General features: G+C 42.9%; 1 protein-coding gene and 1 long non-coding RNA gene across 5 annotated transcripts in view; both read right to left on the bottom strand.

The window, feature by feature from the left end:
* STX8 (syntaxin 8) overlaps positions 1-25,158 on the bottom strand; it is a 256,396-nt gene that overhangs the window by 210,505 nt on the left and 20,733 nt on the right. For all 4 annotated transcript variants that reach the window (XM_077892656.1, XM_077892659.1, XM_077892658.1 and 1 more), the window contains exons 4-5: positions 23,970-24,080; positions 491-615 (exon numbers count right to left, since the gene is read on the bottom strand). In XM_077892656.1, the coding sequence (XP_077748782.1) occupies positions 491-615; positions 23,970-24,080 (236 nt within the window). The remainder of the gene's footprint in view (positions 1-490; positions 616-23,969; positions 24,081-25,158) is intronic.
* LOC144310941 (uncharacterized) lies at positions 10,279-21,946 on the bottom strand. The gene is made up of 2 exons (XR_013376602.1): positions 13,897-21,946; positions 10,279-12,135 (listed from the first exon to the last, which is right to left on the bottom strand). It is a non-coding gene; the product is annotated as an uncharacterized LOC144310941 (long non-coding RNA).

Here is a 25,158-nt window from a genome sequence, read left to right as displayed (position 1 = left end):
AGAAAGAAGAAGAAAGAAAAAGAAAGAAAGAAAGAAAGAAAGAAAGAAAGAAAGAAAGAAAGAAAGAAAGAAAGAAAGAAAAGAAAAAGAAAAAAGAAAAAGAAGAAAAAGAAAAAGAAAAAAAAGAAAAAGAAAAAGAAAAAGAAAAAGAAAAGGAAAAAGAAAAAGGAGGAGTGTTGTGTTCTTTTGGAGCACGAGTCCCATCAAGGAGTAAAGCGAGGGAGGCACATGCCTCGGATTCACCTGGGTTTCTCAGACTCAGAACTGTGCACGCGCTCTCCCTCCCAGTGGAGAATCACTACTTCCATGGGCTATCTGGATGGATGACCCCATCTGTCTATGCCTCAGACACCCTAAGGCACAAAATCGTCAAGAGCTTTAAAGGACCAACAGCTTTCCTGGTGATCTTCAATGGGTGTGAGGAACATTCAAAGGCTGCAGTAAAATTCTGACAAGGTTTCTGGGCCCATGCTCCTGGGGTATTCAGTACCTTGGATAATCTTCTGCTGCTGTTGCCGGATTTCATCAAAACCCAAACCTCTGGTCTCCTCTGGCTCCTCAAAGAGCCAAGGGTTGGCAACTCCTCGCTTAGCCCCTCCAGTCATCAGGCTGGACCTAGGAATAAGATTCAATGCGTTACATAACTCAAAAAATATAGCTCTGCTGCAAATTATTCCCACAAGTGCAGAGATGGCCAGCCTCACATGCTTTGAAAATTCAATTCAACCACGATTTATTGCATCCTTAGTTTATGCCAGCAACTGTGTTCATGCTGGACGAGGTATGAGGATGAATAAGGCACAGGCCTGGTCTCCCCAGAGAATTACAGCCTGTTAAAGAGGCTATAGCAGCACATAATACCTTTACTAATCTTCCAAGATACATCTGAGTCAATAATCATGAATGAGGATCTTAAATTTCAAAAACACAAGGCCAAATGGAAGTGGTCTTTTTATTGCAACAAAGCCCCATCTCACAGGCTACGTGACACCAAAGGCACAAATATTATTTCTTAAGATACAATGTTGCAACCACAGGTTATGGCACTTAAAAATGACCACAGAATTTTTTACTAAAGGGTGTTAGGTTGTTCACAGACAAAAACACACACAGGGTTTCAAATTCAATCTTACAAAGGCAATGTAGTGCTCGCAACATAATAAACAGATTCTGAATTATTTGTCTTAATTTTTACTCGCCCTAGTATCCCACACACCCCTTCTGCACCAGACACATTGGTGTCCTTGCTGTCCCAGGAACATGGAACACATGTTTTCAGCCTTGGTTTATAGGATTTTCATCTCCAGTATCTCCTTCCCTGTCTCCACCTGCCCACATTCTGTCCAAGCCCCAAGGACCATCGTGTTCATGAAACCCACATTTCAACCCACAATGTACAGTCAGTCATTTGGGAGCCTGGTTGGATTCATAAAAAGTGATTGGTGACATAACCATAGTGGCAGACACAACAGTGGTTAACATGTAGTGAGCACATGCTATGTGCAAGCACAGCTCCAGACGATGGGTATGCATTCATTCATTTCTCCATCACTTGTGACTCTTCTAGTACTTTGCAGATTTCTCAAATTACCTGGAAATAACTGCTACTCCATTGTTGAACCTTTTACGTAGGTAAGCTTCTCGTCTAATAGATAGATGGCAGGAACCAAAAGTCACCCTTGACTGGATTATATGCTGCTCCCCAACACAGAACAAGCAGCTGTTAACACAGGTTCAAATCCTGGCCCCACCACCTACCAAATCCAGACAGCAATTTCTACCTCAGAGGGTTGCTGGAGAGTAAATAAAATAAATCTATTTACCCAAAGAACATTTATTCAGTACTTAGTATGTAGTAGGTATTGTTCTCATTCATGGGAATGAGAAAAAAATAGAATACAGGAAAAACAGAACAGAATCTCTGCCCCTACAGGGTACAAATTTTTGTGATGGGTGCTGCTTCCGTTCCGATGGTGGCAGGTGGGAGGGAGACCAGGTGTGAAACATGTAGAAAGCGTTCAGTGCAGTTCTTGGAAGAGAAGAGTCACTCAACAAATATTCACTAGTATTGTTCTATCGCTTAATGCTCTGCATACACAGGGCACAGTAAAGTACAATGTTTTAATATAAGAGTATACCCCAAAAGGCTGTATCAACTTCATTTTTAGTCAAGCACTCTGGAACCTACAGAAGAAGATGCTGTGGATTGAGAAACAAACCCAGGTGAGAAGAAAACTTTTGACTACTTAGACCTAAGATTTTAAACACAGGGCTGGCCTCTGCTCGAGCACACGAACATGCCAAACAGAAGCACCATGTGGTTCCACCTCATCAAGTAGGCAGACATATTTCTTTAAAACCTTACTCTGCTTGGTCAGCCCCAAGTATCTATGATGTCAAGATCCTGGATTTATTCCCTAGAAATAATCATTCAGTCTCACCTAACTCAAGATGTGGGGATGAATGCAACAGAGAAGAGAAAGGAGAAGCGAGTTTAGAAAAAGCACGCTCCCTGACTCTTACAGCACCTTGCAAGCACCAGCTCTGGCTCAAAATAGGACTCCTCTGGGAAGCTGTATATGGACCCCTGAAAAAAGCAAGTGCTAAAGACCAGTACAATGGGTCAGAGAGACATAAGGTAACCTCACAGTGCATCTATCACCGGCCAAGAGCACCCTCCCATTCAAATTAGTACACCTGCACCTGTGCTGACAGTAGACGTTGCTCCTCCAAAGTTAAAGAGGGAATGTTCCACTGGTGGCTCTTGCCACACCGAGAGCACGTCTTTACAAATTACTAAAGGAGAAAACAAAACAGATGTGATAAAACTGCACAACCTCAAAAACAACAAAGTAGAACTACAGCCTTTAATTATATATACACATATATATTTAATGCGTATTAGAGAATATAGTACAACACGGGCACAATCTAATATTAACATCAAACACTCATAAGATGGCAGACATACAATACAGGAAACATTTCTCAGGGCTGCAGACAGACCTCCGAAGGCCCTAAGCACTGAAAGGACTGTTTTGGTCTTGCTTTTCACAAAGATTGATAGAAAAGCAACAGTATGGGGGACACCTGGGTGGCTCAGTTGGCTAAACGTCTGCCTTTAGCTCAGGTATGACCTGAGGGTCTCAGGGTCCTGGGATCGGGCCCCACATCAGCCTCCCTGCTCCACGGGGAGACTGCTTCTCCCTCCCCCTCTGCCCCTGCCACCTGCTCGCACACACTCTCTCAAATAAATAAATAAAATCTTAAAAAAAAAAAATACTCATAAACCACAGTGTGGTTGGCCAAAGTAGGCCAAAGTAAAAATTCTTCTCTAATGCCTCTTCCCTTGGCTATCTGGTTCCAAAGTATTGGGAGTTTGGAAAGTTTCAAAGTTTAGAAGTTCAGGGCTAAACTCTGTCTTTCCTTTTGGTGTTCATACTTTGTTGATGCCCCAACTCTAGTGGGATACTCAGCAAGGGATATATCTTTATCAACAAGGGCAGGTAAGATCACAAGCATCGCTGTATGCGGAAGACTTGATTTTCTCTTCATTAGATTTTATGTTCAACTTAATATTTGGAATGATGCCTGAGCACTCTCTCAGGTAAGAAGGAAAATATGAAAGACTTTAAGACATGATTCTTGCTTTCAAGGAGTTATGATCAAATTGAAAAGAGAAACTAAGGGAGCCTGGGTGGCTCAGTGGTTAAGTATTTGCCTTCAGCTTAGGGCCAAAGTTCCAGGATCCAGTCCTGCATCAGGCTCTCCACAGGGAGCCTGCTTCTCCCTCTGCCTGTGTCTCTGCCTTTCTCTCTGCCTGTGTCTCTCTCTTTCTCTCTCTGTGTAAATAAATAACATCTTTACAAAAATAAAGTAAAATAAAGTAGTACCCTTACTCGTAATGCTCAGCCCGCCTCCTTATTTTGCATTTTTCTCTGTAGCATTTCAACAACTAGCTATTGGATAGGATGCACTTGTTTATTTTTTGCCTCCACCCTAGACTAGAAGCTCCCCAGGGTAGGGACTATCTTGTCTGTCACGATAACCTCAGTGCCTGGCATAATGGGCACTGAAGGAAAAAAAAAAAAGTTGAGGGTATTAACTTATTTGGCAAAAACCATACCTAAATGAATGAAATCATTCACTGAAGCATGAAATTGTGCTTCTGTTTGGCATGTTTGCACACTCAAGTAAAGAGGCCAGTCCTGTGTTTAAAATCTTAAGTCTGGGAGAGCCCAGGTGGCTCAGCGGTTTAGTGCTGCCTTCAGCCCAGGGCGTGATCCTGGAGACCCGGAATCAAGTCCCACGTCAGGCTCCCTGCATGGAGCCTGCTTCTCCCTCTGCCTGTGTCTCTGCCTCTCTCTCTCATGAATAAATAAATGAAATAAAATAAATAAATAAATAAATAAATAAATAAATAAATAAATAAATAAATAAAATCTTAAGTCTAAGGAGTCAAAAAGTTTTCTTCTCGCCTGGGTTTGTTTCTTGACCCACAGCACCTTCTTCTGTAGGCTCCAGGAGTCAGGAAATGGTGTCAGCACACTCAGGCTGTGTTCTGTGTGATTCCAGAGGCATTTTACGGCCACAATCTTATTTGTGACATACACAGGCCTGTGTGTCAGCCACAGCAGATATGACTAACAAGAAAACCAATTTAGAGACATCATGGTGACTTTCTTGGAGGTCACACACTTAGTGGCAGAGCTAGAGGCACGACCTACCTCTTTGCACTCTTCACCCAAGGCGCTCTCTACCATCACAGGGGAGGTTTCATGACAACAGGGAGACTAGACATAGCCTTGCAGAGTGGGTAAGGGTCAGTGCTACGGGGAGGCAGGGATGGAGGGCATTCCCAGAAAGGACAGATATCCAGATGATGTCTCTGGGGGCGGGAGGCGTGAGCCACACACGTGCTCGGGACAAGGGTAAAGAGGGTGCAATTTGGAAAGTGAGGCCTAGCAGCATTGATTCCTGGGCAGGCAGCCGTGACACACCTGCATCCCCTCTTCCCCTTCGCCCTCACTCCTGCAGAACCTTGTCATTTTAGCTTCACACTAGCTGCTCCCCATCCCAGATGCCCTCCCATTAACAGCTAAGTCACCCTAAGGAATGAACTCTGCCTACTGGCCCAACCTCCGCTCTACAAAACTCTTCCTTCTCACTTGTAACCTCCTGACTGCCCAAATGTCCCCTGCTGCCCCTCCATCCCTTTGTAGGTCTCGATTGTCACCATTGCCCATGGCCCTTCTCCGTGACCTAGCCGCTCCTCCCGTGGCTTCCTCCATGCTGCTCTCTCCCACAGGCAGCCACTTCTCTGTGATTTGAAGGGCCCTCTTCTTCCACGTGTCCCTTAAATATGCGTGTTCCCCAGCAATTCTCTTCAGATTTGCCCTTCTCACAGTGTGATCACTCTCTGGGCAATGCTCTCTGTTGCCATGGCTGCAGGGTTGGAAGAACAGGAGCTAGCAGGTGCTCATGCATGTCTGTCCCAGTCCACATGGACCAGGACACGTTCTCTTGGGTCATCAAGGTGGTGGGTTCTTAGCTGGGGGGTTGGAGAAGGGCATGCTCCCCTTCCTAGCAGGGCAAGATCAGAATCTGAAACCCCACATAACGAAATCCAGGGGAGGCAGGTCCTCTCACCCCTCATCCTGATTGAAAAGCACTGTGCTCAAGACGTTCAGATTCACCTCCACCTGTGATATTTTCCTGCAGGCTCCCTTTGCATGCATGTCTTCTTGTTTGGGACCTTCCAGCTGGGAATTCCACTGCAGATTTTGACTTCTGCCTGTCTCCCACATCTCAGCCATTCCTATGCCACAGCCTTGTGGCTGGTCCCCTCGCTTACAGTCGCCCGCATCCAAATCATCGTGAGCCCTGTTGCCAGAGCTCTTTCTGGAACAGAGCTCTCACTGTGACATTTCCCTGTTTTAAAACTTCTGCGGCAGCCTGGATGCCACAGATGAGACGTTTAAGCTTGAAGACATGGCCCCAGGGATCTCCCAACACCCCCTTCCAGACCCTACTCTTCCTTCAGTCCTACAAACCGCTCAGGGCTTCTCAGACAAAGGCACAAACTTCCACACTCTCATGTTTTTGTATGAGTCTGGAGGGTCCCCACCCCCACCCTTTTGTCCATCTGGCAAAATTCTATTCATCCCCTAAGGCTCAACTCAAATGTCACTTCTCCTGTTTGGTCCTTCCTGATCCCCATCTCCACCCCCCCTCCCCTGAATCAATCACTCGCTGGTGCTCCCCTGGCACTTTGTTCGAAACCTCTAACGTGGCATTTATCAGGCAGGACTGTAGTGAGTTATTTACTTATCCGTCTCCCTTCCTAAATTATGAGCTCTGTGAGGAAAGAGGCCACATGACAGTCATGTTTATATCCCGAGTAGCAAAAAAAAAAAAAAAAAAAAGGGGGGGGGGCAAACAAAACTTAATCAATTGTTATATGCCTCTGAGACTCTAGCAGCAAAGACTGATATTGTTCAAACAGATGGAGAGGGTATCACCTGAAAGAGAATTCTTTCACTAAAACCTTAGAGCTCAATCCTGCTTTTGGAATGACACCAAGGGAATGCTTCTCCTCTAAAAAGGAAGAAGGAAGTTACGTTAGCAAAATGCTAAACACTATGCTCCAGAGGCTACAATAGACTTGAGATGGTTTTTTAAAAAAATATATCAGTTAATTTTTGTCCATATTCTTTCAGGATGGAACTTATGTAACAAACAGAACTTCTGAAATGAATGCCACATTTATAAATTGGTTGGATATCTCTTTTTTTTTCTTAAAGATTTTATTTATTTATTCATGAGAGACCCAGAAAAAGAGAGGCAGACACACAGGCAGAGGGAGAAGCAGGCTCCCTGTGGAGAGCCTGATGTGGAACTCGATCCCAGAACCCTGGGATCATGACCTGAGCCAAAGGCAGATTCTCAACCGCTGAACCACCCAGGTGCCCCTGGATTATCTGTCTTATAAAGATTTTACTAAAAAGGTTCACAGTTGCTTCGAAAGGTATACAGATATTTCATTTTCATCCCCCAAAGAAAATGATGTACATTACATTATGCTACTACGGGGGGCAGGTGGCACAGGCAACTCATGTTTTTCTGCTGATAAATGTGGTTGAAGTTTGTTGGAAGTTCACAGGGACAGGCCTTCTTATCAACCAAACCCAGAATTGAAAAAGCAGTGAATCCCAAGAGGTAGCTTTCTTAGGTGTTTTTAGCATCTCAAAAAGATGTCAAAGTGACTATATAAAATGTTTGCCTTTTGTCTAAAAGAAGTATTAGTGTTTGTGTATTCATGGACCATGTGGTGGGTTGCAGACAGGACTGGAGAAGATGCTTCCAGGGTGCCAGTGAAGTGAATTGAGTCTGAGAAGCTTTGCAATTAGACTTGCCTAAAAAGATGAGAAAATGCTACCACGATATGAAAAGGGTAATTCCTTTCTCCAAACTTTTTTTGGCAGTTGCTTTCTGTGGATATAAAGATGCACAGGGGCTCAAATTTCAATCAGAAATAGATTCTTTGACATAAATTCTTAAGAGGCAAAATCTGGCACCAATATGCGGCCAGGATTATGCTGAGGAGAGGCCACAGTTGGGGAGGTGGGCCAGGAGGCTGGTGTAATTCAGGCGGAAGGTGATGGGGGTCTGGAAGGAGGGAAATGACAAGAGGGGACAGCAGGAGACAATCCCCACAGTGAATCACAGGGAAACTCCCCGAGTTTTTGAGTAGACTGGATACAGGGGATAAAAATTTTCAAATGTGGGAGACTCGGGGAAGTGACACAACCTAGGGGAAAAGACATTTTTTATTTTCTTCTAGAATTTTCCCAAACTTCAACATTGTTCCTAAGAACGACCACAAAGTAAAATTGCTCCTGCCAGATGGGTGGCTGTCTATGACTACTTTAGCCAAAGCTGCTAGATGGCTAGCCTCTCTAGGTCCAGGACTCTGTCCTGTTCCTTCCTGTATCCCATCCTGCCTTCCACTCATCCTTCCTACAAGTATTCACTGAGCACCCTCTATGTGCCCAACTCTAACCTTGGGGCTTGGAAGGGAATAAGACAAATAACCAACCTTGTGGACCTGATACTCTGGAGACAATAAAAGCCTAACACCATGCCTTTTGCAAATACTCAACTATTGTTTTTTTGTGAAGTTAAAAACATGATCTTTACTGAGTATGAGGCCAGAATAGGTAAGAACACAAACAAGGAAAGTATCTTCTTACACATCGTCCAAGGAGATGCTTGCCATAGCATCTGTAAAATCTACTGCAGTCTAAATATTTTTCTAGTTTCAAACCAATCCCATTTTTTCCTTCCTCATTGCTGACCACACTGACCGCTAATAAGTTTTAATGTTACGTTACAAACCTGGCAAAATGGTTCACAGCGGAACAGAGATGCAGGGTGGCAAAGGTCATTGCAAGTTTTGACCTCCAAACTGAAGTTCAGAAATTCCAGCAGGCTTTGCCTAAGAGTCACTCAGGCAGCCCAAAATCAAGAAAATAAAACTAAAAGGAACAGTTCCTCTACTGTAAGTGTTTGATTGTCAGGGTTCCTGAAGAGTAGAAAGGGGTAAGTCAGGGTGGTCCATAAAACAGAAGAATTCCAAGAGAGATGAATTAGCTGCTCTGACAAATTTACAGTGACTGAGAGCCATCTGCTGGTTGGTGGTTACAATTCAACCTGTGCTGATCAATGCTCAGTGATGCCATGACTGACTTTTACTTATAAGCAGCTCCTTCTGTGAGTACAGAAAGCACTCCCAAAAACATGTTTGGAAACAGAATGAATGAAAGTCAACAATATGCTTATATATAATGGAGGGATTTTCATAATGGCCATTCACAATGGCCCTACATCTCTGTCTCAGTGGTTGACCATCTGCCTTTGGCTCAGGTTGTGATCCCGGGGTTCTGGGATCGAGTCCCCCATCGGGCTCCCTACAGGGTGTCTGCTTCTCCCTCTGCCTGTGTCTCTGCCCCTCTCTCTGTGTCTCTCAGGAATAAATAAATAAAACCTTTCAAAAAAATTTTTTTTACGATCAAGCACACTTGAACAACAGACGTATCTGACAGGTGCCCAACTGAGGTGAACAATTTGCATTTAAGCATTCAACATGATGGATGATCTCCATTTCTGTCTCGACTCTACTGTCCCCCCCCCCTTTATTTGCTTCTGTCCTCACTCATAAAGATAAAATGCAGTAAAATATTCACTTAGTTGGGTAAGTTAACGTTGTTCTAGGACAAAGATGTAAGTGTGACAGAAATTTTTAGCTGGCAGAAGGATGACCAACAGCGGTAGAAATTTATGTTTGTCAGCTGATGTACAAAAACCCAAATCTGGGGATCCCTGGGTGGCGCAGCGGTTTGGCGCCTGCCTTTGGCCCAGGGCGCGATCCTGGAGACCCGGGATCGAATCCCACGTCGGGCTCCCGGTGCATGGAGCCTGCTTCTCCCTCTGCCTGTGTCTCTGCCTCTCTCTCTCTCTCTGTGACTATCATAAATAAATAAAAATTAAAAAAAAAAAAACCCAAATCTGGCATTAAAAGACTGAGGGTGTCCGTGAATAATGTGTATACATCCAAGACGCACTAAAGCCAAAACTACCCGCATGGTCATTATTTCCAACTATTTTAGATAGTTCCCATCTAAAAACTCAAATTCCTGAGATGGGCACCCATGCTTTCGACTGTGCTTTTCATTTTCCCTCTGGGGACAGGGTCCGGCAACCTGCAGGCACCCTGAGGTGGTATCTCTGCAGCCAGCTGGACACCAAATATGCAGACTGGTGCATAAGTGATCAGTCTAGAAAGAGGAGGGCTCAAGAAGGCACACAAGTAAGAGGAAAATATGGAAATTCTACCAAATGTACAATGGCTGTGTCAAGTCTCATTTCTCCCCCTGGTTTCTCAGTTCCTCCTGCCTCACCCAGCGCTCCTCCTGTCCTTATGTCCTAGACTGTGTGTGGCCCATAGCACAAGATTTAGCATTTAGGTATCAACTCTCATACGTCATTCTCCATTGTTTGGTGCAGGACAAAAAGGCCTCTCCAAAGGGCATGCCATTCTTGAATTGCCCTCTGCTAAGAGCCGTGACAGCATGTGCTCAATACCATTTACAAAGCACTTCACAAAGGCATAAACATACGCCTTCACCTACATTTATCTCACCTGGACTTCACAATATTTTGTAGAGTCATGATTATCTGCATTTTTACAAAAAAATTGAGTCAAAATTCAAACCCAGGTTTTTAATACTGGACACTTTATTCCCACCACTGAATTACACATACAAAGTTCACACTATGTGGCTTGATATGGAAGGAACGCTGTGTGTTACGTACAAGTATCAGGAAGAAGGAAAAAGTACTTGAAGTCAGTGAGAAATGAACCAATGGGGGTCCCTACAAGGGAACCATGGTAGGAGACCAAAACTGAGAGAGAGAGAGGGCTCAAGAGACAAAACCTACAGCATATGACAAGGAGACTTGAGTTCAATTTTTTTTTCTCCCATTTATTCACCTTGGGCATGATGGCTTCTTTGAGGCTCAGTCTCCCCATCCGCAAACTGGCCCTCCTCTCTCCTCTCTTACACCACAAAAATTATTATGAGGCTCAAATACTATGTGAACATGCTTGGTAGGCAAGAGAGGCAGGGAAAAAGAGAAAACCCTTTTTAATAAATGAGAAAATGCTTTTTTCAGTTTCTTACACATTTTCATTTATAAAAAGCCCAAATTGGAAAGTATTCAATAGGTTTGTTTTTTTTTAATCAACATAAGTAACTTACAATACAATGTGTATAGGTGACTCTTGGGTTCTTCCCTCTGCTTCTTCATAGACTAGAATTTTCTACTTTTTCAATTCCCATGTGGTTTTCAACATGTAAAATTAATACACAAAGGGGTAGGGAATCTTTTTATCTTCCCATGAAAAAGTGACAAATATATCAGGTGGTTAAAGGACTGCGATTCAAAACAAGATACCATTTTTCGCCCATCGAATGGACAAAACTCAACCAGTTCTATAAAAGGGCTGCCCCAGGGACACCTGAGTGGCTTAGTGGTTGAGCATCTGCCTCTGGCTCAGGGCATGATCCTGGGGTCCTGGGATCGAGTCCCACATCGGGCACCCCGTGGGGAGCCTGCTTCTCTCTCTGCCTGTGTCTCTGCCTCTCTCTCTCTCTCATGAATAAACAAATAAAAATTTAAAAATATTAATAAAAAATAAAAGGGTTTCCCCATATGGTGCTGGGGAAAATGAGAGCCATTGGGACTTTCAGAAACAGACATGGCAGTGCCTGTTGAACCTGGACACCCATGCCCTTCGTTCTAGTGACTCCACTTTGGGGAGAAATTTCTACAGAAATAGAAGCCACATTCACCACGGGTCCTGACTGACACATTTTACTCGTCATAGCAAAAACCTAAACAACTCAGTATCCATCAGATGGGGAGTGGTTGGATGAATGACTGCATATTTACATTGTGGAATAATGCTGCCACTGAAAAGAATTTGTTAGATCTATGGATTTGGAGGACTGTCCAAATTTAAATGGAAACGTAAATTATGGAGTAATATGTATCGGACAACTTAAAAAGGTTGGGAAAGGAAAACGTTTATGTGTATAAGTCTATTTGTAAATATTTGTATAAACACAGATACAGGTGGACAAGGAAAGTGTCCAAACAGTTAACACTAGTTACTTTAGGATAATGGCACTGGAGGGAAAGAAAGGGAGAGAATTAATTTTTGGCTACGCCTCAGTACAGTCTGACTTGTTATAATGAGCCTGTATTGCGTTTGTAATTTGTTTCAAATCCAATTAAGGACGACTCACTTCCTCAGGGAGGAAGATCAAGGGGAGGGGAGATATTAGGAGAATGATGACCCCTGATGTAGTGAAGATGGATAGAAAGTGCTGTTGAAAGTATCCTTCTGGAGATGCCTGGGTGGCTCAGCGGTTGAGCATCTGCCTTCGGCTCAGGTTGTGATCCTGGAGTCCTTGGATGGAGTCCGCATTGGGCTCCCTGCAGGGAGCCTGCTTCTTCCTCTGCCTGTGTCTCTGCCTCTCTCAGTGTCTCTCATTAATAAATAAATAAAATCTTAAAAAAAAAAAAAAAGAAAAAAGCATCCTTCTGTTTTTAAAATTAAGAGTAGGAAACAAACACTAATATCAAGAAATGCCAGAGTCGAACTTTTTTTTCTCCGGCGGGGGCAGGGGTGGTGGTGGTGGTGGTGGGGCAGCAGGGAGAAAGAGTAATGGGAGAGAAAGACTAAAGGTAAGAAAAGATGATGGAGGGAGAGGGAGAGAGAAGCAAGAAGGGGCAGATAACCCGGGCAGGGGTGTACAGTCACCCAGGGGGAGGTTTTCAAATGACAAACAGGGTTGCAGTGAGCAGAGAAAGGAAGGAGGATGATGTTGGGGATAGAATAGAAGGGTGACCTGGCTCCTTTTCTGACGGTGGGCAGAAAGAGCAAGCCAAGCACTCCCCCGGCACTTTCACAGAAGAAAAACCCTAACTTCACAAAATCTACCCACTAGGAAGACCTGGGTAAAGTTTTTCCCCCAGTTCTACTGACTCACATCTCCATCTTGTGGTCTGTTCAGGACACAGATCTTAGTGTGCGTATGTGTGTGTGTGCGTGCACACTGTGCATGCAAAAGCATCAATACATATGTACGTGTTTATGTATGTATACTCACGCATTAAGTATAGTTATATATAACTATATCCATTTATAAGTTTTATGAGCAATGATGTGTTATATGAGCATACATTGTATTACTAATTACTTATTACATATTATATTATATATTTAAGTATATATACATATACAAGTGTACATAGACACAGGTATATATGTACTTATCTGCATGTGTAATATGTTATATAAAAATGTATGTATGTACGGGGATCCCTGGGTGGCGCAGCGGTTTGGCGCCTGCCTTTGGCCCAGGGCGCGATCCTGGAGACCCGGGATCGAATCCCACGTCGGGCTCCCGGTGCATGGAGCCTGCTTCTCCCTCTGCCTGTGTCTCTGCCTCTCTCTCTCTCTCTGTGTGACTATCATAAAACAAAAAAAAAGGTGGCACCAGTGGAAATTTAAAAGAAAGTATGAATGTAAGAACAAATAACCAATATTAAGAAGAAATGCTTGAGTTTAAAAAAAATGTATGTACTGTATGTACTGGTACTTACATACATATTTTTAAGTTCAATTAGAACACGTGAACAGAAAAGTCATTAAGTGTACAGCTCAGAGATAATTTGTGAAGTGAGCACCCACAGTTAGTCACTACCCTAGCAAGAAACAAAGTGCTAACAGAACACCAGGATCTCTCGTGCCCTCTTATGGCTCACTGCTTCCTGCAAAGGGACCCACTTCCCTGATCTGTAATATTGCAATGAAGCTTTGCCTTTACAGGAATGGAATCCTATAGTACGCGCTCATAAGTCAGACTCATTTTGCTCAATGTGGATGTTTGTTAGATTCATCCATGGTGTGGCATGTAGTTCATTTTTTCTCACTTTCTGGGTAGTATCACTGCATAAATATGCCATCATGTATTTATACAGCCTAGTGTAGGTATTCACTGAGTCGTTTCCAGGTAGGAAGACTAATAACACTGATATAAGCAGTCTTATTCATGCTTTTGCACAGCTCAGTTTTAGGAGATACAGTTTTCCAAAGTGGTTGCAGAATTGAGAGTTTCAGCAGCAGTGTGTGAGAATTCCAGCAGCACTTGACCCGTCTGCCATTTTAATTCCTGCCATTCTGGTAGGTGCAATGGTCTGTTATCATGGTTTTGCTTCACACTTCCCTTATGACTAGTTAAGTTGCACATGTTTTCATATGCTTACCAGCAATTGGGTATCCTCCTTTGTGATGTCCAAATTCTAGTCTTCTGCCTCTTTTTCCTAATGGCTTGTCAGTCATTTTCTTAAATTATAGGAGTTCTTTATATATTCTGGATACAACAACAATCTGGTATCAGATATACGCACTATAAATATGAATTCTCGGGGATCTGGGGGTGGCTCAGCAGTATAGCGCCTGCTTTCGGTCCAGCATGTGATCCTGGAGTCACGGGATCAAATTCCGCATTGGGCTTCCTGCATGCAGCCTGCTTCTCCCTCTGCCTGTGTCTCTGCCTCTCTCTCTGTATCTCTCATGAATAAATATAATCTTTAAAAATAAATAAATAAAATAAATATGGTTCTCATTCTGTGGCTTGTCTTTCGTGCTTTGATATAAGCAGAATTTCTTATTTCAAGGAAGTCCAACTTATCATGTGTTTCTTTTATGTTTAATGCTCTAAGTATCCTATAAGAAATACTTGCCTGTCCCAAGGTCATAAAGACATTCTTTTATGTTTTCTCCTATGAGTTCTCATTTCACCTTTTGCATTTAGATCTACAATCTTTTTGGAACTGAATTTTATAGACAGTGATGCAGAGGCTGATTCTTTTTCACTCATATGCTTCTCTAGTTGACCTAACATTATTTATTGAAGAGACTATCTTTTCTCTACTACACTGCAGTGTACCTTTGTCATGAGTCAAGTAGCAACGCACATGAACTCTGTATTGTTCCACTGGTTTACTTGCCTATCCTTGTGTCCACATCACAGTGCAGCTTTATGGTAAGTCCTGATAACTGATAACGTGAGCCCTCATGCTTTTTGTTCTTCAAAACTACCTTGGCTTTTCTTGGCTCTTTTAAATGCCATATAAAGTTTAAAATCATCTTCTTAAATGATGAAACTGAAAAAGTGGCTTGGGTGGGGGCACTTGGGTGGCTCAGTGGTTGAGCATCTGCCTTTGGCTCAGGGTGTGATCCCGGGCTCCTGGGATCGAGTCCTGCATCAGGTTCCCTGCACGGAGCCTGTTTCTCCCTCTACCTATGTCTCTGTCTGTCTCTGTGTGTCTCTCATGAATAAATAAAATCTTAAAAAAAAAAAAAAGTGGCTGGGGACTCTGAGTTTGTTCTGAACCTATAGGTGAATCTTGAGAGAGCTGACATCTTTACAAGACTGAGTCCTCCAATCCCTGAACATGGTATATCTTTTAGTTTTTCCTTAATTTCTCTAAACAATGTTATTATAGTTTTGAATGTGGAGGTTTCATACACCTTTCATTTGACTTATTCCTACATATTTCATGTTTTTAATGCTTTAACAAATAGCATCTTAAATTTTTATTTGATATTTCTTTGTCATCCAGCTTTCAAAACCTGTGGAGAAGCTACCATGCTACTGCCTGTGGACAGACTATATTCATTACATCTCACAGGGTATCACTGGGTAGCTTTCTCGACTTGTTCAACAGCATGGAATTGCAATAACTAATATTTATTCACATCTCAAGGTCTTAGATTCACTTGCTTCATCAGTCATCCAAATGGATAATCCTTTTTATACTCAGTATCTATTTGGAAATCGGGCTGCTGGTAGAGTTCCTTTCCTATTCCATGGAGAGGAAAAAAAAAAATCTGGACTAAAATGACTACAGAGATCCATTCAAGTGGTCATCAGTCTTGTGAGTACATACATCACCAAAAAACTTTGAATAGCTTACTCTGTCAAGCTCTGAAATACTTCCAAGACATTTAAAAGTATTAGTTTAAACATTCTGCTTCATAATCTCCAAGTTACCCTATAGAGCTGAAAAGATAATGCAAAGAGTCAAGAGGGCATGTTATACTATAATTCATGTTAAAAATAAAAGAGGCAAGAGGTAGATGGGAGGGGGGTGTGTGTGTGGGCGTGCACCCTTGTATATATGTAGAATCTCCCAGGAAGGACACATAAAAAACTATTATAAGTGGTTGCCTCTGGGGAAGAAATGAGGAACTACACATCTGTTGGAAGTGGGAAGGCACTCCAATTTTCATTGATTACTCTTTTGTACAATCTGTGTGTTTATAACACGATCCACCACTTTCAGATTAGGTTCACATTTTTAAAAATTCTGTCAGTTCCCACAAACTTCTAGAATATCCCAAAGTGTCAACATTTTGGCCTAACCCTTCAACCAAACTGCCTCCTCCACAAAAGGAGTCACAAGAACTACTGTCATATGACATTCTCCATTTTTCTCCCCAAAGAAACACGGTCACTGCACACGCTACATGACTGCTATTGGACCAGTGGTTAACATAGAAAAAAATGTACTAAGACAATATATATTCCAGACCTTTCAGGTCAGTCCCTACTCCAAATAGTCCCTCTTGTCACATGAAGTATCAGTCCACGCATCAAATTAACCTATTGCATTTCTCCAGATCGTGGAGACAAGGTCAGAAGCTACTACCTCCCAAATGAGAGTTAAACATTACCTAACATAAAATGCATGAGATCATCTGTCTGCAGAAGAAACCAACTCTATGGAACTGCATAAATGCATCACTATAAGAACCATGTTGAACTTCAAAAGCGTATCTCCTAAACCTCTCCAGAGAGCCAGGTGGTAGCGGTAAATATTGCGGCTTCCTTAAAAAGCAAATAGAAGGTTTAAAGTCTAAGTCCCACGTGAACCTAAATAAAATCACCTAGAAGGGCAGTGAACTACCACTTCCCTGGGACTTCAGGAACAGATGTGATAGGAGATGAAGGTCCTTAGTGAGGTCACAGAAGTTAAGAACCTTCCATGTCTGGTGTCAGAAGGTACTTGAAAGATGTAGCAAGTTACTACTGCTGCTGGAAGGGCTGTGGGCAAGGGCTTATGTGGTCACTACAGCTTGCCCACCCAACTCTGCTAAGTCTCTTCTCGCTCCTTATCAGAACCTTGATTCTGTTCAAGGCTCCACTGCTCGGAGAACAAGAGCCCATCCTCAGTCTCAGTTCAGGGATCTGTGTCTCCGGAGCAGACCTAAGCCAGTCATGGCAACTCTGTTCTTCCACGGCTTTTGGCATAACCTGGCATGTGATGCTAGCCCAACTTAGTTCTATTTTGGGCCGGTTTATGGATTGGGAAGCTTCCAGGAACTGTTTCCTTTCTTTTAGAAAACCAACAAATATAACTAGAAATCAACTTTCTGTTGATTCTACAAACATCAGAGCAGTAAGAAAGTAGTTATAATATTAATAGCGTATGAACAGCTTCCATATAACCAAAAATCAAAAAGCATGAGGGCATGAAAAAGTGAATTTGAAACCACCAAAAACATAAAATACCTAAAATTACATTAAACCAGAAACATGTACAGCTCCCTTGAAGATGTTCTAAAAGCCCTGAAAGACAGCTTGACCCGATCGAGACACATCCCATGTTCCTGGAGAGGAAGGTTCAACATTATAAAAGGTTTTAAGATTTAACGGAATGCCAATTTTAAAAATAGTTATTTTTCCCTTTTTAAAAACCAGGTTAGCTGATTCTAGAATTCATGTTTTTAAAAAAAATCAAAACTCTTAAAAAAGAAGTGTAATGACAGGAGGCAAGCCCAATCATGTATTAAAACTTATAATAAAGCCTCGAAAGGAAAGGTGCTAGCACATGAGTGGTCACAGACCCCTAGAATACACCACAAAGTCCAGAAACAGATCCAAATACATATCTACACAGATGTATTATATTAAAGCACATCATCTCAAAATTTGTGAAAATGGATCATTCAATGAAAAACATAGTCAAAAAAATAGGGTAGCCAATTAAGAAAAAAGTGGGATTCATCCTCTTCACCAAATTAAATTCCAAGTAGATTAAGTAAGGTTATAAAATAAAATCATGAGAGTACTAAAAAGAAACAGAGGAGAATTTCCCAATAACCCATGTTCATTACAATTATATACAGTAACTGCATAAAACTCTATTACGAAATAACTATTTTATGGGCACCTGGGTGGCTCAGTCGGTTAAGCATCTGCCTTCAGCTCAGGTCATGATCTCAGGGTCCTGGGATGGAGCCCTGCATCCGGCTCCCTGCTCAGTGGGGCATCTGCTTCTCCCTCTACCTTCTCAACCCCCTGCTTGTGCTTGTTCTCTCTCACGTTTCTCTCTCTCTCTCTCTCTCTCTCTCAAATAAATAAATAAATAAATACATAAATACATAAATACATAAATAAAATATTGGAAAAAAGAGAAATAACTATCTTCATATATTAGACTGGAATAGGATACCAAAGTTTAATAACACTGTCTCTGGAGCAAACTATGGAAACAGGCACTCACACGAATGGCTAGTGCAAGTCTACACTGGTTCTATGAGAGTTACAAGGTCATATGCCCTCTGATCCAGCCATCCTACTTGTAAGAACCTATGTAGAGGCAGACTTTCCCATGTGTGAACTCCCTTCTGTATAACCACCATCTTTTTGTAGTAGAAAAAAAGTCTATGTATTAAGCACATATGTATTCATATAAAATATATGTGTAACAGACAAGAAACAATTCACACATGTGTTAACAGGAAGCTAGTTAAAGAAATTATGCCACATGCATATAATGAAATATTATAAGGCTATGAAAACAAATGACAAAACCTGCCGGTTTGGGAAGCTCTCTAATATATATTCCTTTAGGTAATCGAAAAGTATTGTAGAATGGTATGTACCATTTGTGTAAAAGATGGAGGGAAATAAGGAAACATATTCACATTTGATGGTATATTCCTAAGAGAACTTTGGAAGGATATGGCAACGATTTTTAAGATTGATATTTGTGTCCAGAAGTGGGGAACAGAGCAGGAGGGAGGCTTGTCACCAAATACTGTTAAATGCTTTTTAAATTTCTCAGCCATGTGAATATATTACTTATGCACGTATGCACTCTTTAGCTACTTCCTAGTTCTAGAAAAGTAGATTGCTCATGTGTTAATAACTTTAAGCAACATATGATATAAACCTATGACACTTTAGGAAATCCAGGCATAATCGGATACAAATCATCCTTCTTATAACTCAAGCTTTAATTGGAAATAAAAGTTTCAGTGACTTAAAATGGGGTGCTTTTAATGTAAAATTTAATGTAGATTTTTCTTTTGCCCACCTTGGCTTCTGGATACAGTGACACTGACCTGAAATGCAAGCCGGAAGTATCATACTTTTATTTAACAGCCTCAAAGAGAGAGATCTGGAATCAAATGTAAAGTTCACAAAGAAAATGTGAACATTCCACTATCATCCTTATTATTTTGATTTTAGCAATCAGTCTGCTTATTAATATGCCATTCCTGATACACAGCTACCATCTCGACATCTAAATAACTTCCTATTTCCTATAATCTTCAATATAGTTGGTAGTGTGAGGATTAAAGCTGAGCCAATTAGCCACCCACTACAGCCGAGTTAATCACATAATCTTTGAGATGCTCACCGAGCAGTGGACTATGCAAGGATTTTTTTTTCCTCTCTTGACAGACAAAGATTTAACTAATTGTGAGACTCAGCAATGCCCTCAGATATAAAGGGCTGCAGGATTTTAAATCAGAAGCTGTGTCCCTGCTTTATAAGTCACAGCTTATCTTCTAAGAGACATTGTTACACAGAGGCTTCTTTAACAAGTTTCCAAATGCCCTTAATTAGCCAACCATTGCTTGCTTACACCGCGGTGGTACATCAAGGTTTGATGCTTTCGAATAATGATCGGTAATCCGCAAGGTATAAGGAAGATTCCATCACATGACAGCTCCACATTCAATTGCATGATTGCCACATTAATGTCTGTTTAAGGGAAATGTTAATCCAAACTGAGGTCTGACAATACTCTCCTCTCCTTAATAAGGCCACATTTGAGGAGGAACGGGAGGGGTAGGCTAAGGGTTAGGGAGCGGGCATGAGGGGACCAGGGTCACACAAAGGAAATCAGAAGCGGAGGGAGGGGCAGGGGCTCCACGTGAGTCCCCATCAATCAGGCAAACTGGTCTTGTGCTGTGGCTGCCAGTTATCCTGGGGCTCTGAGATACTGGTGAGCAGATGAACCCCCAAGTTGGCCACAAGGAACACATTGTGGTGGCCGTCTGGCGTCAATGACAAATCCTGCCAGAGAGAGTGTGTCGATCACATTTTTAAGTTCTGTGAAGGCTTTCTGGCCAATGTATTTCTGTAGCTCGTGACCTAAGGCAAAGACATGTGCCGCCGCCCAGCACACCCCCAAGTGACAAAGCACCGCACCTTGCATAAAGAATAACGGAGGTAAACAAAATGCTGGAGGAAATCTAGAGATTGGAGAAGTAGAAAAAAAATGCTAGAGGATCCCAGAACCAGGAAGTGACCATGTGGAGGACTGAGGAGGGCTTTGTGAGCCAGAGGAACTGGCTGGCAGAGAAGGGAATGAGGTTTCTCCAAAGACTGAGCTGAAAGGTCCCTAATGGCCAGTATCATAAATGACTAGGCATTCTGATGGTCAAGAGGCAAGAGGGCAAGCTGAGCTGTGAACCCAAACTCCTTATGTCTACGTCTGAATTCAGATCCTCAGAAGGCTAGTGAGAGAATTATGAGCGTACGAGAAGTTGGGGAGGGCCAGACAGGCCTCAAGTGTGGGGGTTAGGGGTACAGAGGGCAAAAATAACACCCTGACGTGGGCAGGTGAGTGGACTCAAAGACCGGAGACTCTGACTTCTAAGCTAAGACAATCTACTTCTAGCAATTGACTTCAACATTCATTCATTCGCTCACCATACACTTATTTCCTGTCCCTGATGAGTCTGCAGTGATGCTATCATTTCTGCCAAGCTGAGGGAACAGTGTCGTTGGAGCGTCCATTTCACGGCCCAGAAGCAGATTTCCCAGGGATTTTCCTACATAGTATTTGAGAATGCTCTCATCTAGCATGCATCCTCTCTCATTGATCAGATTCTCCTGGAATGTCTGTAAAGCCTCGCAATTTCGAGACTGAGTTCTGGGCTGAACTGTGTCCCCACAAAAATTCCGATGCTGAAATGCGGACCTCTAGTACACAGCTCAGGACACAATGATATCTGGAGACAGGTTCTTTAGAGAGGTAATTAGATTAAAATGAGGTCATAGGGTGAGCCATAATCTAGTATGGCTGGCACCCTGAAAGGGAATTTGGATGCTGACACACAGAGAAATGACCATATGAAGTCAGCCATTTACAAGGAGAGGAGAGGAGAGGCTTACAGCAGACTCTCCGTCATGGCCCCAGAAGGAACAACCAGAGGAGAGGCCTACAGCAGACTCTCCGTCATGGCCCCAGAAGGAACAACCCAGGGACACATGTGTGGCTCAGTGGTTGAGCATCTGCCTTTGGCTCAAGTCATGATATTGGGGTCCTGGGATCGAGTCCCACATCGGGGTCCCCACAGGGAGCCTGCTTCTCCCTCTGCCTGTGTCTGTGCCTCTCTCTGTGCCTCTCATGAAAAGAAAAAAAAAAAAAGTCTTAAAAAAAAAAAAAACACCCAAAAACCTATTGTTGGCCAGACTACTAACTCAACCCCGCAAGTACATGATCCTGACACCTGTAAGCCTCTTTTTTTACTTTTTATTTATAAGCCTCTTGTGTGACTCTGATACGAAGTGCTGCTGTTAGGAACAGAGGATATAGAGCCGTTGTTTCTCAAATGGTAAGGTACATTCAGATCACCCAGAGATCTTGTTAAAATGCAGATTCAGGGGCACCTGGCTGGCTCAGTGGGTAGAACACATGACTCAACATCACTGTCCTGAGTTCAAGCCTATTAAAAATAATTTTTATTTTTTTATTTTTTTAATTTATTATTATTATTTTTTTAATTAGTTTATTTTTTTAATTTTTATTTATTTATGATAGGCACACAGTGAGAGAGAGAGAGGCAGAGACACAGGCAGAGGGAGAAGCAGGCTCCATGCACCGGGAGCCTGACGTGGGATTTGATCCTGGGTCTCCAGGATCGCGCCCTGGGCCAAAGGCAGGCGCTAAACCGCTGCGCCACCCAGGGATCCCTATTATTATTTTTTTTTAATGCAGATTCAGAGACGCCTGGGTGGCTCAGTGGTTGAACGTCTGCCTTTGGCTCAGGTCATGATCCTGGGGTCCTAGGATCCTAGGTCCTAGGTTCCCCGCAGGGAGCCTGCTTCTCCGTCTGCCTGTGTCTCTGCCCCTTTCTGTCTCTCATGAATAAATAAATAAAAGTCTTAAAAAACAAAAACAGATTCAGGAGGTTTGGGGGCAGGGTCCAAGAATCTAACTTGGACTTCTAACACACCTCTAACACACTCCCAGGTGGCAATGACGCTTGTGCACAGGTTACATTTTAAATAACAAGGATATGGAGATGATCACAGGAGAGAAGACAAGTAACAAGCAAGAGGGGACTAAAATACCCACAAAACCTACAAAGACCTCGCACATAAAGTAGCCTCTTCAGCTTTTGTAAATGACACCATGTAGAGCACTAAGCAGAGCTGGGCACATGACATACTCTTGTCGGGAATGGGGTAGGTAACTATTACTGTCCATCACTGTCACCACCTCCATGACCACAAAGCAGAGGTATGTAGATGCACCCCCCTCCCTACTGCCTCTCCACTTGGCTCTGCACCTGACTGTGCCTCTGTTCACTGTCTGGACTATAAAGATCTCTTCCTTCCGGGTAAAGGCCCTTCCTGACAGGTGGCACCAACTCTACACTACAGATTTCCTTGCTCATGTGCTCCATGTCACCAGCTCTGGACCACCACCTTCATCCACCACACACGGGCAGAGAGACAGCCACCCCAACCCCAGGCTTCTTACAAACCCTGCCTGGGACACAACTCCTCCCTCCCTGGCTTTACTTCTCCACTGAAACGACTTAAGATTTCATTTAGCTTCCTATCTTTCATAATCTCTTTCTAAAAACCCAGGATCAGGGGCACCTGGGTGGCTCAGTGGTTGAGCATCTGCCTTTGGCTCAGGGTGTGATCCTGGGGTCCTGGGATCCAGTCCCATGTTGGTTTCTCAGCAGGAAGCCAGCTTCTCCCTCTGCCTGTGTCTCTGCCCCTCTCTCTATGCCTCTCATGAATAAATAAATAAAATCTTAAAAAAAATAAAAACACAAAAACCCAGGATCACATGCTCCTGAGAAGTCTGGGGCCCAAAGGAAACTGCTGCATCCTTGCCCCAGGGCAATGGTCTGCAATCCTGGCTGCCTACCAGACTCACCTGGGATCCTCCATGCACCCCCCTTTCCCCCATTTAATTGTTTGAGGTGGGGCCTGGCAATATGTGGCCAAAGGTCAAAAACCATTGCTCTTGGGGAAAAGCCATGTTATTCCTGACCAAGAACTCAGCAGAAACAAGCTCCTCTCCAGAGTGAAAGCATCAGACCCCGTGGGGAAGGAGAGAAGTGAGTTTCTACCCTAAAGTCCTGTCCTTCTGTGATGGTTCCCATGATGACCTTACAGGAGTTCTGGAAGCAGGGGGAGGCCAGTTCTAAAGATGTAACCATACAGGGTTTGTTAACCCCAACCCTGGAATGCCGGACCACTTCTCCGGGCCTTCCAACAGAGCTTGGTGCAGAACAGCAATCAACTGCATGGCCTGTGAATCACTCAGGGGCACAGCAGGAGCAAGAATCCTGCCCCATTCCCCTACCTTCATGAGCCATGGATGACACATCTTACTAGGACACACTTTTCCAAAGTGCCAGTGGGGGGAAAAAAAAAAAACAAAAAAAAAAACACCTAATGTCCCCACACAGATGAGTACCTGGCTTCAGGAGTTTAAAAGACAGCTAAGATAGCAGAAAGCAACTCAAGGATGCAAAGGAGATTTGCTGATTTTGTCTGTACTCTCCCCAAACATTCACCCCTCAAGATGAGATGCAGCTCAACACACCCGATTTCCTAAATCTTGAAAATTAAAAAACACTAAGTTGAAAGAAAATGATAGTCAAACACTATAAATGAGCTGGATCTATTTTACTAGTTGAGTTAGACCATTCAGGAAACAAATCTGTAATCTCTGCAAACACATCTTCACCCACCACATAATCCCTGTAAATGAAAAGGCCCTACCTGATGAGATCCGGTTCTGCACCCTCGTTCTTAAAAGATGCCACAAGCAGTCTCTCTCGAGTTACGAGTTCATCCAGGAGGTTCTGTCTTCGGTCTCCTTCAAGCTGTGTGCTGCAGGCAGCTAGTTAAGGTCCCAACAGTGGCTGGATTACCTCAGTTTACCTATTCTGTTATGCAGTGAGCTCTCCCAGCCAGCTATGACCCAGTACAGACACTAAGCAATATTGGCCAGAAGAGATCTCAGCTGTTCTGCTTCTGCTCCTGCTCTGACCTTCGACATCACAGATCTTCCAACTCAATGACCTTGACAGACTCAACCACTGAGAAATACAGGAGGTAGAAATTATCTTCCTCCCAGCGACCAACACTGAAATGATTATTCCTATCAGCAGAGCCATCTGACTCAGGGAGTCCTCAGGTTTTAAGTTCTAGGAGGCAGTGTTCAAGGGTGTTCTCCTAGACAGGAGTACCCTAAGATACTCTGTAAAAAAAGGAAAGAGGTTTTCTATGCTGCCTTCTTTCTTCCTATTAACACACTGGGAATAGATCCTGCAAAGTGCTACTCTGTGCGACACATTTGATCTAAAAGCAGCTCCCATCAGCTCAATATTTAAATACACGGCATGATATTTAAAGACAATTACAAAAAAAGAATCGGATTTCAATGTGTTATTCTAGTAAGCAGTGAAACCAGGAGTCTGAAGCCGAAAGTCTTGTTTTGACCACTATTTATGACCTTGAACCACCTTTTTCGATCTGTTTCCTCAGATGCAATACCAGATAATAGATTATTTCTAACACCTTTTCCAGCACAATTCATGAGTTATGGCAAAGAAATAAATCTGGGCTAAATCCAGTTTTTTTTTTATACTAGCTTCCTTGAAGCAAGCTAAGCAAGTTCTTCTAGGCTTAGGGAATGTGTGTGCTTGCTTGCATGTTTAAAAACAAAATAAAATGTTCAGGGAGAAAATTTCTGCCATGAAAGAACAAGGGGATAGGAGCCTGGGTGAATCTGTTGGTTGAGTGTCTGCCTTCAGCTCAGGTCATGATCCCAGGGTCCTGGGATTGAGCCTTGAATCAGGCTCCATGCTCAGCGAGGAGTCTGCTTCTCCTGTTTCTCCCTCTGCCTTTCCCTTGCTTGTTCTCTCTCAAATAAAAAAATAAAATCTTAAAAAAAAAAAGTGGAGAA

This window comes from Canis aureus, chromosome 3 (genome assembly GCF_053574225.1).
Source record: "Canis aureus isolate CA01 chromosome 3, VMU_Caureus_v.1.0, whole genome shotgun sequence".
Lineage (NCBI taxonomy): Eukaryota > Metazoa > Chordata > Mammalia > Carnivora > Canidae > Canis > Canis aureus.
Note: the sequence above shows the minus strand (reverse complement) of the source record. Positions and strands in the feature narration are given on the sequence as shown.